Source organism: Ochotona curzoniae, unplaced genomic scaffold, assembly GCF_017591425.1.
Source record: "Ochotona curzoniae isolate NIBS_2020 unplaced genomic scaffold, NIBS_Ocur_1.0 contig_3520, whole genome shotgun sequence".
NCBI lineage: Eukaryota > Metazoa > Chordata > Mammalia > Lagomorpha > Ochotonidae > Ochotona > Ochotona curzoniae.
Genome location: NW_024465894.1, coordinates 13,713,890 through 13,728,387, shown reverse-complemented (window position 1 = coordinate 13,728,387; position 14,498 = coordinate 13,713,890). Strand labels below are relative to the sequence as shown.

Below are 14,498 nucleotides of genomic sequence, written 5' to 3'. Positions count from 1 at the left end.
AGTGGCAGAGCCAAGATTCGAACCCAGGAATCTACACAACACTCTCCTACACTGATAATAATAAGGACAGACATATAGATATGAGGCCACTCAATAACACAGGCTGAAAATCCAGTTAATATCTACAATGTGGTCGTCTAGCTTTGTGCATTTCTAGGATCCGTCTTCCCTTCTGTTTGCTGAGAAGTCAGGGATGGGGCAAGCATCACTGCCCTGAAGCTGGAAGCCAGGCCCCTGGGGTGGCTTTGGCGCCACAGTGTGCCTGAGGACTTGTCACATAGCAATATCTGAGTTGGGGCTTTCCATGCCTGCAGGTCGCTGGGTTCATGCACTTTCTCCCAACTCACCAAGCAAGCAGTGCTTACACCCCACATACTCTTGGGCTGCCAAGAAGTTACTAGGTTAGTGCTGTCTGTCATTTTGCCAAAATGTCTGCATTTCCCTTGTGCCCAGCAAGCAAACATTTGGATGGATCTAGTCAGAGCACAAGGCCATGTTTTTATAAGGCTTACATTCCAAGCACACTCAGATTGGGGAGGCGAACTGCGATAGAAACACACATACTAAAGAAATGGTTCTGATGGTAAACTTCATCAAGTGTACTGGACCTCAACTAGTAAGCTTAAAACTGCTTGTTTAGAAAAGGGACAGGTGCGCCCAGCGCGATAGCATAATGGTTAAGGTCCTTGCCTTGAATGCGCCTGGGATCCCATATGGGCGCCAGTTCTGATCCCAGCAGCTCCATTCCCATTCAGCTCCCTGCTTATGGCCTGGAAAAGCAGTTAAGGATGGCTCAAAGTCTTGGGACCCTGCACTCATGTGGGAGACCTAGAAAGAAGTTCCTGGCTCCTGGCTTCAGATCAGCTTAGCACCAGCCGTTGCAGCTGTTTGGGGAGTGAATCTTCATATGGAAGATCTTCCTCTCTGTCTTTCTTACTCTTTGTACATCTGCCTGTCCAATAAAATAAATAAATCTTACAAAAAAAAAAAAAAAGAAAGAAGGAAAGGGACAGGGGAAGACACTTGATTCACTAATGTCCAAATCAGATGTTTTCTCAGCACAATGGATGTCAACGACTGGCCTGACACCAGGCCACCAAGCTGAGGGAAGAGGACTAGGATTCTCCAGGGATCCCCCTCAGCTTCCCTGTCCCCAGGAGGCTGAACTATGCTGCTAGTCAATTCTGATACTGGGTCAGGAGGAACGACACTAGGGTAAGAGGTCAGGAAAAATAATCGTCCGGCAATCTTCACAGCCAGCATTTACGTAGAATCTTCCCAAAGTAACTGGTAGCAGCCACTGAATCAAACCTCTTAATGTTAAGAAAAAGTACTGAACATATATCATAAAGGTAAAAAGATGATTATGTGACTTAAAAAAAATCTTTGGGGGCCCACTACGGTGGCCTAGTAGCTGAAGTCCTCAATTTGCACACGCCAGGATCCTATATGGGCACCAGTTTGTATCCTGGCAGCCCCACTTCCTATCCAGCTCCCTGCTTATGGCCTGGCAAGGCAATAGAGGATGGCCCAAAGTCTCTGCACTGCATGGGAGACCTGGAGAGGGCTCCTGGTTCCTGGCTTCAGATCGGCTCAGCACCAGCTATGTAGCTACTTAAGAAGTAATTCAGTAGACAGAAGATCTTCCCGTCTCTCCTCGTCTCTATATATCTGACTTTGTAATTAAAATAAATAAATCTTTAATAAGTAAACCTTTAAAAAAATCTTTGGGGCTGGCATGCTGGTTCAACAGGCTGATTGTCCACCTGCAAGTGCCAGCATCCCAAATAGATACTGCTTCGTGTCCCGTCTGCTCCACTTCTGACCCAGCTCTTTCTGCTAATGACGTGGGAAAACAGCAGAGGCTGACTCAAATTCTTGAGCCCCTACACCCACATGAGAGACCTGGTTAGGATGCCCATATTCCACGTGGAGTGCCTGGATCTGAACTGCTGCGCCTGACTCCAGCTTCCCACAAGTGCAAACTATGACAGCAGCAACAGCCAAGGAAGTTAAGCTTCTGCCACTCTTGTCGGAATATTTGTTCACAGTTTTCAACCCTGGCCCTCATGAGCATTTATGCCTCTGTCTTCTCTCTAAGAAATCATACTCAATGCTGACCCTCCTTTTCTCTTGCTGCAGCTCCAGTTCTGTGTGCTGCCTTCAGTGTTGTGGTCAGGTCCATCAGCGGAACTGACAGCCTGATGAAGAGGCATGCAGTCCTGCATTCGAGTCCCAGCTCTGCCTTTTCTAGCTGGATGTCTTCCAGCAAGGCAAGTGCACACTTCCGTGCCTCTGTGTACTTGTCTACAAAATGGAATCGTGGCTGCTCCTTCAGACTGTTCCCGGAGCACCAGGGAGAGCACAGAGTCTGCACTCTGCTGAACGCCATTGCCAGCGTGCTGTCCTTGTTAACACAAAGACTGGAGCTGTCTCTCCAAGCATTTGTGTGTGAGCTGGGACAGGGCATCTACCTGCAGTAGCAACTGGGATGGCCGAGCCTGGGCCTCTAAAGTCCAGCTGGGCACACTGCCAGGCCTTGGCTCCCTGCCGCCTGCTGCAGCCCTGGAGGGGCCTGTCCTCCCTCACTGAGCTGCAGGGCTCTGGCCCCAGCTCGCTTCCTGCCTCCCTTATCTTCCCCCAGCATGTGCTCTCAGGGGTGGGAAATGCTGTCCCTTGCCTCATTCACTTCCCTTTACTCTCCAAAACCCTCATTCTTTAGGCCTCAGTCAAATTCCGGCTGCTGGCCCGCTGCCCACTCTGCTCTGTGATTTTCTGCCCTTGGGCCGTCCAGGTCAGAGGCATCTTGGGTCCTGGCGCCAACCATAACCCTTCCCTGCACTTCCCACCTCCCTCCCTGGGCTTAGAAGAGAAAGCTTCTCCAACTGCCCCCGACTCACCCCACCGTCCTCGCAGGGCTGGGGGAAGTCTTGCTGTTCTCCCTAGGCCCAGCCCTGTGCCACTCTTTGAGTTCAAGTTCCTCCTCTTTGAATTGAAGTCTCTGCTCTATTCCTCTTTGTGACCTTGAGCAAGATACTTACATCTGATTTTTAATCCAATGTGGAGACAATGTGCTCAGTCTACCCCCAGAAGAAATTATTAACCACACAGGACACATTTGAGTGTCTTCTATAATCTATATAATATATGAATCACTCTAAAGCATGTGCGAAGGAGGTGTTTGGAAAATGTAGCAGGGCCTGGTACAGTAGCCTAATGGCTAAAGTCCTCACTTTGCATGCGCTGGAATCCCAAATGGGTGCCAGTTCATATCCAAGCTGCTCCACTTCCCACCCAGCTCCCTGCTTATTGTCTGGGAAGCAGTAGAGCATGGCTCAAACCCTTGGGACCCTGCACCTGCGTGGGAGACCTTGAGGAAGCTCCTGGGTCCTGGCTTCAGATTAGCTCAGCTTTCAGCCATTGTAGCCACTTGGGGAACCAGCGGATGGAAGATCTTTGTTTCTGTCTGTCCTATTCTCTGTAAATCTGGCTTTGCAATAATAAATGAATAAATAAATATTTCTTTAAAAGAAAAAAAGAAAACTGTAACAATGGTGAATGATCACAAACTTTTTAAAAAAAGATATATAGCTTGAGCCCGGCACAATGGTTCAGTGGCTAAATCTTCACCTTGCAAGTGCCAGCATCCCATATGGATGCCAGTTCGTATCCCGGCTGCTCCACTTCCCATTAAGCTCCCTACTTCTGGCCTGAGAAAGCAGCAGAGAATGGTCCAAAGTCTTGGGACCCTGCACCCATGTGAGAAAACTGGGAGAAGCTCCTGGCTTCTGATCAGCCCAGCTTCAGTCATTGCAGCCACTTAGGAAGTGAGCCAGCAGATGGAAGAGATTTCTCTCTGCCTCTCCTTCTCTGTGTAAATCTGCCTTTCCAATAAAAATAAATAAATCATATGTATAAATAGCTTTATAAAGAGAAAGGGCTGGGCCCGGCGCGGTAGCGCAAGAGGTTAAAGGTCCTTGCCTTGCACGCCCGGGATCCCATATGGGCACCGGTTCTAATCCCGGCAGCCCCGCTTCCCTTCCAGCTCCCTGCCTGTGGCCCGGGAAAGCAGTCGAGGACGGCCCAAAGCTTTGGGAACCTGCACCCGCGTGGGAGACCCAGAAGAGTCTCCTGGCTTCGGATCGGCATAGTATCGGCCCGTTGCGCTCACTTGGGGAGTGAATCATCGGACGGAAGATCTTCCTCTCTGTCTCTCCTCTCTGTATATCTGCCTTTCCAATAAAAAAAATAATAATAAAAATAAATCTTTAAAAAAAAAAACAGAGAAAGGGAGAAGCAGAGAGATCCTCCATCCCCTGATTCACTGCCCAAATGGACACATTGGCCTGGGCTGGGCCAGAGTAGGAGCTTCTTCCTGACTGGGCTCCAAACCCCTGGGCCATTTTCTACTGCTCTTCCCAGGCTGTTAACAGGGGACTGGATCAGAAGCAGAACAGCTATGACACAAACTGGCACCCATCTGGGATGCTGGCACCACAGGCAGCAGCTTTACCCACTAGGTCATGATGTGGTCCCCAGACACAGACATTTTGAGAGACACTGTTTGGGGGTTAAGTTCATACACTTGGGCATCTCAGGCTCAATTGTAGCTTTTACTGTGTGGCCTTAGATAAGTCACTTAACCCCTTGGAGCCTCCGTTTCTTTATTAGGGATGCTGATGAAGGCTGGTGTACACATCAAGGGAAATTATTTCTATAAAGAGCTGGACACTGGCCGTGGCCCACAACCAGTGTTACCTATAATCATGACCTTGGTTGTTGTCTTCCTGCTTACCTTCCTGGGTTCTGGCGCATAAGAAGGGAGCAGGAGAGACAGCTGTTTACTGCTGTTACTGCCACCGCCACCGCCTCCATCCATGATGAAGCTGAATGGGAAAGACTTCCATGTCCTTAGCCCTACCAAAGGTGGATTCCCTTTTAGCTGCAATGACCCAGGCCTTACCTATGTAGATGGAAGATGCCCAGCACTCAAGTCCAAACGGACTCAATCATCTATCATTACTCCCTATCCCAAAGCACCCTTCAAACCTTCAGGGGAGAAAAAAAGATGCACAAGCTCGCTTAGGAGCCAGATGAACGCACAGCTAAACCAAAACGAGGTGCTACTGTAGACTCAACCAGCTGACCATGCCAAGGGCTGGCAAGGATGTGAAGCCAGGAAACTCTCCTCTCCCACTGGCAGTGGGGATTGGCACATACTCCCTGTCAGTTGGGCAGATTAAGCTAATGATGCATACACCCTCTGACTCAGCAGCCCTTCTCCCAGGTTTGCACCTCCGAGGACTCTCCGGCATGTGCACAAAGAGCCAAACACAAAAAGGTTCATCCCAGCACTGTTGATAATTGCAAAACACGGAAAAAAGCCTCGCACACTGGAGAAGAGGCAAATGTACCATGGTGTATTCCCTAAATGGAATGCTTTGAGTGGTGAAAATGAACAGAACCACATAGTAGCAAGGATGAATTTCATTAATAAGCTGAATGAAGAAAGCAGGGGCCAGTGCTGTGGCACAGCAAGTGAAGCCACTGGCTGTAATGCTGACATTCCATGTGGGTGCTGGTTCGAGTCCCAGCTGCTCCATTTCCAATATAGCTCCCTGCTAAAGTGCCTGGGAAAGCAGTGGAGGATGGTCCAGTGCTGTGACCCCTGTACTCACATGTGAGACCTGGAAGAAATTCCTGATTCCTGGCTGAGAAACCAACCCAGCTCTGACTACCACAGAAGTTAAAGAGTTAACCAGCAAATGGAAGCAATAGATACACTTTCACATCATTTATATAAAACTCAAAATATAAAACACTATATGTATACAGTTTAGCGACACATACATATATAGCACAAATATAAAGAAATGAAAACCAGCACATTTCCATTTGAAGTGGTTACTTCACTGGCTAAGGCAGGGTGGGAGAGAGGAAGTTGGGAGGTATACACATGAAACTTTATTTCTACTGGTGATATCTTATTTCTTCTATTAAGTAGCAAGGATAGCGGTATGTTTGCAATATAATATTTCACATATCAAATGTAAAATTTTCATACAAATTCTATTTATAGAAGTCATATCCATAGAATTGGCAATGATGTCGACCATTCCACCTTTCCTGTTTCCAGCCCAGGAGAACTAGGGTGCCAGGCCTCTGGGGACTTCAGGCCCCTGTGGTGAGCTACACAAAGCAAAGCTTAGAAGCTATCCTGAGCTGGCATGCAAAGGCTGAGTGGTCAACATGGATATTCTCTCTTTTTCTTTTCTGGTTTTTCTTTTTAAAGATTTATTAATTTTTACTGGAAAGGCAGATTTCCAGAGAGAAGGACAAAGAGAAAAGTCTTCCATCCACTGGTTCACTCCCCAAATGGCTGAAATGGCTACAGCTGCGCTAATCTGAAGCTAAGAGCCAGGATCTTCTTCCAAGTCTCCCACATGGGTGTGAGTGCCCAAGGCTTTGGGCTGTCCTCAACTGCTCTCTCAGGCCACAAGCAGGGAGCTGGAGAGGAAATGGAGCAACCGGGACATGAATGGGTGTCTGTATGGGATGCTTGTGTTTGCAGGGAGAGGATTGGCTAATTGAGCCATTGCCTTTCCAGTAGATGAAATCAAATGAATAATCTTTAAAAAAAAATACGTTTCACATTGCTATCCACAACTCATCATAGAAACATGCGTTTACAAAACCAAATGCAGGGCCCGGCGGCGTGGCCTAGTGGCTAAAGTCCTCGCCTTGAACACGCGCCGGGATCCCATATGGGTGCCGGTTCTATTCCTGGCAGCTCCACTTCCCATCCATCTCTCTGCTTGTGGCCTGGGAAAGCAGTAGAGGACGGCACAATGCTTTGGGACCCTGCATCCACGTGGGAGACCTGGAGGAAGTTCCTGACTCCTGGCTTCAGACTGGCACAGTACCGGCTGTTGTGGTCACTTGGGGAGTGAACCATCGGACGGAAGATCTTCCTCTATGTCTCTCCTCCTCTCTGTATATCTGACTTTGTAATAAAAATACATATATAAATCTTAAAAAAAAAACCAAATGCATATACCTAATGACTGAACAAATATGAAAATTTCATAAAATAATGCTTCCCTTTTTAAGATGATCTGCTCATGGTGTGGTATGCTAAGCCTCCATCTGTCGCACCAATAACCATATGGACTCAAATTTCAGTGCCGGCTGTTCCACTTCCAATCCAGGTTCCTGCTAATGACCTGAGAAGGCAGCAGAGGAAGGCCCACGTCCTTGGGACCCAGCACCCACATGGGAGCCATGGAAGAACCTCTTAACTCCTGGCCTCAGACTGGTCCAGGCCTGGGCCGTTGAGACCATTTGGGGCGTAAACCAGTGGATGGAAGCTTTTCTCTGTCTCTGCTTCTCTCTGTGTAAGTTTGCCTTTCAACTAAAAACAATTCTTTAAAAAAAAATTTTTTTTAATAACAACTAAGGATGATATGCTAAAATTTGTCATTCCCTTCTATTTCATTTCTTTTAGAGAAGATGGTCATCATAACCTATCCAACTGTTTTCTTGTCCACTAATATAAGGGGATGACCTCAGTTTGGGAAATACTGCTTTATGTAACCAGTTCTCCAGCGAAGTGGACACAGACTGCTTGTAATTCTCTCCTACCACAACCAGCAGCGCCCCCTGAGCTGCTGCTTCTCAAAGTAGGATTCCTGACTGTGTCACTGTCATTTACTTCGCCTTCTGGTAAAAATGTAGCCGTTTTGCTGGGGGGGGGGGGGGAACAAGTAACAATCCTGCATGTGTGTTACCACCATCCTGCAGGTCTGCACCGCCCTGGGCCTCAATTTCCCCACCAGCAATCTGCTGCTCTTCGTACCCTGGAGTCTGTTCCTAGCCACACGCACAGAAGCACCACCCCGCGGGTGACTCAGCAGGGGCAGGATTCCTCATCCAGCCCTCTCCCCTTTTCAGCTCCCAGCTTGCTCCTCCTGACTCGGAAGCAGCCCTGGGGAAAGGGAAAAACGCAGGTCGCGGCTGGAGGGCCCGAGGGAGGGCGGGGCCGGGGGCGGCCGGGACAGAGCCCCGCCCCCGGTAGGAAATGAGAGGGAGTCGGAATAACACTTTATAAGCTGGATACCCTCTTCCTCCCTCCCATTCCCTGGCCTTCTTCCATCCTCCTCTGCTCACCCTCCGCCCCTTCCAGGCAGTGCTCTTTCGGAGACTTTCCTCCCAGGCTGCAGCCAGCGGCACCCTCAGCTTGCCCAGGTGGGATCCAGAGCCTCGGCCTCAGGATGTCGCCAACCTTGCTGCCTTTGTTGCTGCTACTTTTCCTGCCCCACCGAGCCCTTTGTAGTCAGGAAACTTCAGAGGGTAAGTCATGAGGGGAGGAATTGCTTGTGCCTGGGGAATGTACTAGAGACTTTGGGTCTATCTGGGCTCTGGGCGCGCTCCGGCAAGACCGGAGGAGGAGCGCATCTTCCCTGGAGTGCAGCAGGCTGGATCGCTCTCTGTGGTCTGCCCGCATCTGTCCCAAAGTCAAAATGAGCAAGTACAGTGAAGCCCCCAGGGGAAAGAAATTGGGGGGGGGAGCGGAGCGGGCAGGGGAGGCTGGGGAAACTAGACAAGTGGAAAATGAAAAAGGAGGGGAAGGAATTAGTCTCAGAGAGAGGGGGTGAAGTCTGGAGAGGGGGAGCTGTAGGTGAGGGTGACAGGGTCCCCAACAAAGCTAGGGAAGCACTCAAATGCGGGGAGAGCTGGGGATGGACCAATCGGGGATGGTTGAGGCAGAAAGGGAAGACCAAGGAAGACTGGATCCAGCTGGGAAAGCAGAACTGGGAGTTGAGAGAGACTATGACTAACAGGAGAGTTTGTGAGGTAACTACAGCAGCACCCTGTTAAATGGAAAAGGGGAGTTAGTGCCTCGCCTTGTGTTTGCACCCTGGTTTCTCTGCCCTCTCCCATAGCCCCATAGCTTCCGTCTCCCACTAGGGTTAACTAACAGGCAGGTGCTTCCAAAAGTTTGTGGGCATGGAATTTAAAAGTTAAGTTTATCTTGGTGCCCTCCCCCCCACACAAAAAAATCCACCCATACGTTTTTCATAAACCTGAACTTTCCTTGAATCTTTCAAAGGCCCCTCACACACGAGTTTCAAAATATTTTGCACCTAAATCAACTTTCCTTTACATGCCATTTCCTACCAACTTTAGAAGTAGGTCGGGCATGCTTTGAGTCGTTTATCTGCAAAATTCCACGGGTGGGTAAATATTGTCTTGATTTTACACAGGAGGGCATCAGGTCATGGAGCAGCATCTAGGATTTACCCACACAGATAGAAAACAGTGTGTGTGTGTCTGTGTGTGTGTGCCACCTGAAGATAGCGACAAGGCAGGAAGGCAGCACAAGAAATCCCAAGGAATGTCCTGAGTCTAGGCATACAGGGACTAGGACAGAAAGTGCAGCTACCACAAAGGCTGGGCTGACAATGTTGGGCTGGATCCTGGGGACAGGTACCCTATCGGGGAGACAGGTACAGCATGGGAGGGACAGAGCGGGCCTTGACCTGCCTGCCTGCAAAGCTTGGCTCGGTCATACCATCCTAGCCTCAGCTTCCGGCATACACTGGGGATAATGATAGCCGCTGTTACATCAAACTGTTGGTGGGGAAGGGAGAGGCACAATAAGATACTCATGTGCACAAAGCACGGGGCCCAGGTCCTAATATCCACTTGATGGGCTTTATTTCCTTTGGATAGGGGGAGGGGTGTGTCACTTAGGACGCTACAGAAGACTATGATCTGATTCCGGGTGTTGTGGGGGACCAGGTGGTTACCAGATTAGAAGGAATTAAAGTGAGAAGGAAAAATGGGGGCGAGGGGGAGGTAGGGAATCCCAGTCCAGGTGAGCATTGGTATGGCCTAAACAGGACAGTGGCAGACGAGACAGGCACTAGGACCCATGACCCAGGGGATTTGATCATAGGTCATGATTTGTTGGGGTGACAAGGGAACACTTCCCCCTGTGGGCCTCGGCTTCCTCCTCTGTAAAACAAACTAATCATCCCCGTCAGGAGTGGAGGTGGGAGGGTGGTTTATGGGGCCAAGGTGAGTGGGGGGGGGCGTTATTAGCTCCCTGACCCGCCAATGTTGTGCCCCCAGGCCTGCAGGGCCTCCACATGCTCCACTTCTCCTACTTCCGCAATCCCAACCACGTGTGGTACCAGGGCAACGCGTCGCTGGGGGGGCACCTGACTCACAAGCTGGAAGGCCTCGGCACCAACGCCACTTTCCTCCAGCTGCAGCCCCTGCAGGATCCCGAGAGCTGGGCGTTCACCGAGAAGCTCCTGCAGCAGTACCTGAAGCGCTTCCATGGCCTCGTGATGCTGGTGCATCGGGAGCGGCATGTGGCCTGTAAGGGGACATGTGGGGGCGCGGCCTTGTGGAGGGCGAGGCGTGTGGGTGGGTGTCCGTAGTCTGCGCAGTCTGCGCTGTACCCTTGGTTGTTCTGGTGCCTTGCTCTCTGGAGGACGTTGGTGGCCAAAAGAGTGGGTGTCCTAGCTAAAGGAGTGGGGCAACCCGGGCAACCCTGGCCTCACAGACTTTCAAACTCTTTTCTTTCATACACAGTCCCTCATCCCCTCAATCCCCAGCTACCTCTCCTCAGGCAGGCTGATGACCCAAGGTCCTCCGCCCCTTCTCCTCAAAGACCCCTGGCTCTCCCCCTCAAAACCCTCACACCCTCCCCCTTGAAGTGCCACCTTTTTTCTCTCAGTCTCCCTGTTTTCTTCATTGTCTCAGAATTCCCTATACAGCCTCCTTCACACACATCCACCACCACCATGAGCATCCCTGAGGCTCCAGGCACCCCGCCTTGTATGGTCCCCCTCTGACCCTGCTTCCCCCCAACCCACAGTTCCTTTAACGATCCGCTGCTACGCGGGCTGCGAGCTGCTACCAGAGGACTCCAAGGCCCGCGTCTTCTTTAATGTGGCTGTGAATGGGAGCTCCTTCATGATTTTCCAGCCAGAGACGGCCCTGTGGGTGGCTGGCTCCGCGAACCCTTCCCAGGTGGCCACCTACACCATGAAGCAGCTCAATACCTACAACCAGACTCGGTACGAACTGCGAGAGTTCCTGGAGGACACGTGTGTGCAGTACGTGCACAAGCACTTGGCTGGGGGAAATCTGAAAGGTACGCTGGGAACGGGCCCTGCCTGTGTGCTGGGAGCAGGGTGGGGGTGCTGGATCCCAGGCAATGGGACCAACCTAAAGGTTGGATCCTTCTGTCCATGTGTCCACAAGAGGCCAGGCCTAGGGGTTGGGGACAGGGCACCCCCCCACACACCAAATTGTTTGGTGAACTTTTCCTCTTCCCCTGGGGAGCAGGAATCCCTTGGCATATGTTCTTCAAGCTAACTCTGTACCTTCTTGCAGGGAGCCAAACGGGGCGCTCCTATACTTCGCTAGTCCTGGGCGTGCTGGTGGGCAGTTTCATCATCGCTGGCGTGGCCATGGGCATCTTCCTGTGCACAGGTGGACGGCGGCGCTGCTAGTGACTATCCGGCATCACCCCCCGAAAGAACTGGATTTGTTTGTGGGGGGTTGCTAGCAAAGGAAGGTCTCAGCTCACTGTGAAGCCAGATTCCCCGGCTGGAACACCTCCCAGGAGGTTGGAAGTGGCCATTCCATTCTTTTCCCAGATCTGCCAGTTTGGGAAGACGGGGTAGGAGGCTAACTAGACAAAGGACCTGGATGTCTAATAACCTGGGAATGTGCATGTTTTGCCTGAATTGCTCTGAGAACTGAATGCTTATCTGACTTCTGTGGAAAGCAAGGGTCGGGGCAGGGAGGGGAGTGCATCCCATCCTCCAAAGACAGATGGGATCACCTGAGGCATTCAAAACATGTAACCAAGGAAAACAAATTGTCCACAACCAAAACAAACAACATTCACAGCTGTCAGGTGTGTTTGTCCATGGTATAACAGGGACAGAAGAAGAGGCAGGAGGATTTGTGAGTGTGTACAATCCAAGTCATAGGGAATCAGCAAATCATTCTTTAATAACACCAATACATTCTTTTATGTCATTGGCATTATTTCCTTTACTTGGCAAACTTCTGGAAAGGTGGCCCATACCCTTCGCTTGCACCTCCCAGCTCCTGCTCCCTCTTCAATCCCCTTCTCTGTAAACTACTCAAAGGTCCCTAGCAAACTCTGTCCATGAGATCTGCAATTGGGTAGGCTAGGATTCCCTTTACACCCTAACTTCTGAGATCCTTCTGGAATTTATAAACCTATTCTGGCTGCTCGTTTCAATCCCTGTGTTACTGGACTCCGTTTGCCTTGAAAGATGGAACTCCATTTCTCAGCTCCTTTAGTTTCCTCTTTGAACTCTACCTTATCTGTGGAAACTACTGACTTCCCTGGCTTCAAATACTGCCTCTCTGGGGCGGTTTTCCTGGAGAAGCAATATCACTTTATTTTTTGTTTGTTTTTTATTATCACTTTATTTTTAAGAGCATGTGCTTTGCCATGACTTTCAAGTCTTCTCTGAGCCAGATGTTTCATTTCTTTTAGTCTCAGTTTCTTCATTCATAAAAAGTATAATAAAAAATATACAGAAGATATAAGAAAAACAATACCTCATTGAGGTGCTGTAAGAATTAAATATGTAAGATGATAAGTGTTTACTTAATAAATATGAGGGAGATTCAAAAAGGTCATGGAAAGAGTGGAATTAAAAGGTAAGGGAGGTTGGTGTTCTGGCATAGCAGGTAAAGCTGCTGCCTGCAATGCCAGTATTGCATCTTGGTTCTGGTTTGTATCCCAACTGCCCTTCAGGGGAGACCTGAATTGAATTCTGAGTTCATGGCAACAGCCTGGCCCAGTCCTGGGTGTTGTAGGCATTTAGGGAATGTTTAGTTTAGAAGGATGATTCTCTCTCTCTCTCTTTCTCTATCCTTCCTCCTCCCTACCCCTCAAATAAAATTATAAATACATTTTGAAAATAAAACTTAGGGCCTGGCACAATAGCCTAGTGGCAAAAGTCCTTACCTTGCATGCACTACAATCCCATATGAGTACCAGTTACGTCCCAGCTGCTCCAGTTCATGTCCCAGCTGCTCCACTTCCCATCTAGCTCCCTGCTGTGGCCTAGGAGCCTCTTCCAGGTCTCCCACGCATGTGCAGTGTCCCAAGGCCTTGGGCCATCCTCTACTGCTTTCCCAGGCCTTTAGGCTGTCCTTTAGACTGAGGCAATCGCCACTGCCTCTGTCTCCTACTCTAATCTATGTTCTTATTTTTTATTATTTGGAAAGGAGAGAGAGAGAGAAAACAAGCAGCCAGAGATCTTCCATGTGGTTCATTCTCCAAATGCCTACATTTAGCAGGGGCTGGACCAGGAGCCTAGAATTCAGTCCGGGTTTCCCGTCTTGGGGAAGGGATCCGAGTATGCAGGCCATCACCTGCTGGCTCCCAGAGTCTGCATTACTAACAGGAGGCTAGAACCAAGAACATGCCAGGATTCAAACCCAGGCACTCCCCTATGAGATGAATTGTCCCAACTGGTGTCTCAGCTGCTGCACCAAACACTCTCCCTCCTCCAGGTTCTAATGGACCTTCTATATGACAATAAAAAACATATATTTGATGGGCATTTGGTGTAGCAGTTTGGGAGACCTACATTCCAGAAGGGTGCCTGATTCACATTCAAATTTCCACCAGCTTCCTACTAGTGTACATCTTGCGAGGCAGCAGTTGATGGTTCAAGTCCTTTAGTCTGTCACTCACATTCGATACCGGGACTGAGTTACAGGCTCTTGGCTTCAACCTGGACCAGCCCTGGTTCTGTGGCATTTGGGGAATGAACCAAAAGAGGAAAAATCTGTCTTTCTGTCTCTTTGGCTCTCAAATAAAATTTTAAAATGAACCTGGTCATCTCAGTGTTCTTTTTTAAAATTTTTCTATATTAATTGAACTAATTCAGACTCCTATGTGAACAATGTGGTCCTAACCTGATTTTGAAATTCTTTTTTCTACTGTTTTTCTATGTCTCTTATTAACTGTAGGAGTGTTTACATGGAGTATACCATAAAACAGCAAAAGACCCCTTGATTTTTCCTTGTCTTGGAATTTTTGCTTCGTAAATAAGGCAAGATTCTTAGTTGCAAGCAACAGAAGCCAGTTCTGAAAACGTGATGGGTAAATAAATGCATCAGCTTATCAAATAATCCTCAAAATCAATGGAAAAAGTACAGCTAATTGAGATCAGAAACCAGAGACTGCGAAGTCCCACCATAGGAACAACCACAGCTGGAACCACTACTTCCACCGCAGAATGCACATAACCACTCTTCATACATCCTCCCCTGTCTGCTGTGTCTTCACATCATTTGTCCAAGATTTAGCGTCCTTAGATTCTAAGTCATGTGGGTGGGAGCCCCATAGGACGAAGCCAGCTTCCTGCTTAAGGCCTGGGAAAGCAGGTGAGGTTGGCCCAAAACCTTTCAGACCCTACACCTGC

General features: G+C 49.3%; 1 protein-coding gene across 1 annotated transcript; it reads left to right on the top strand.

Annotated features, from left to right (window-relative positions):
- The first annotated feature begins 8,270 nt into the window (after positions 1-8,270).
- PROCR (protein C receptor) lies at positions 8,271-11,528 on the top strand. Its single transcript, XM_040981122.1, has 4 exons — positions 8,271-8,349; positions 10,135-10,386; positions 10,889-11,167; positions 11,410-11,528. Exons 1-4 carry the CDS (start codon positions 8,271-8,273, stop codon positions 11,526-11,528), a joined length of 729 nt encoding a protein of 242 aa, XP_040837056.1.
- Positions 11,529-14,498: the final 2,970 nt, after the last annotated feature.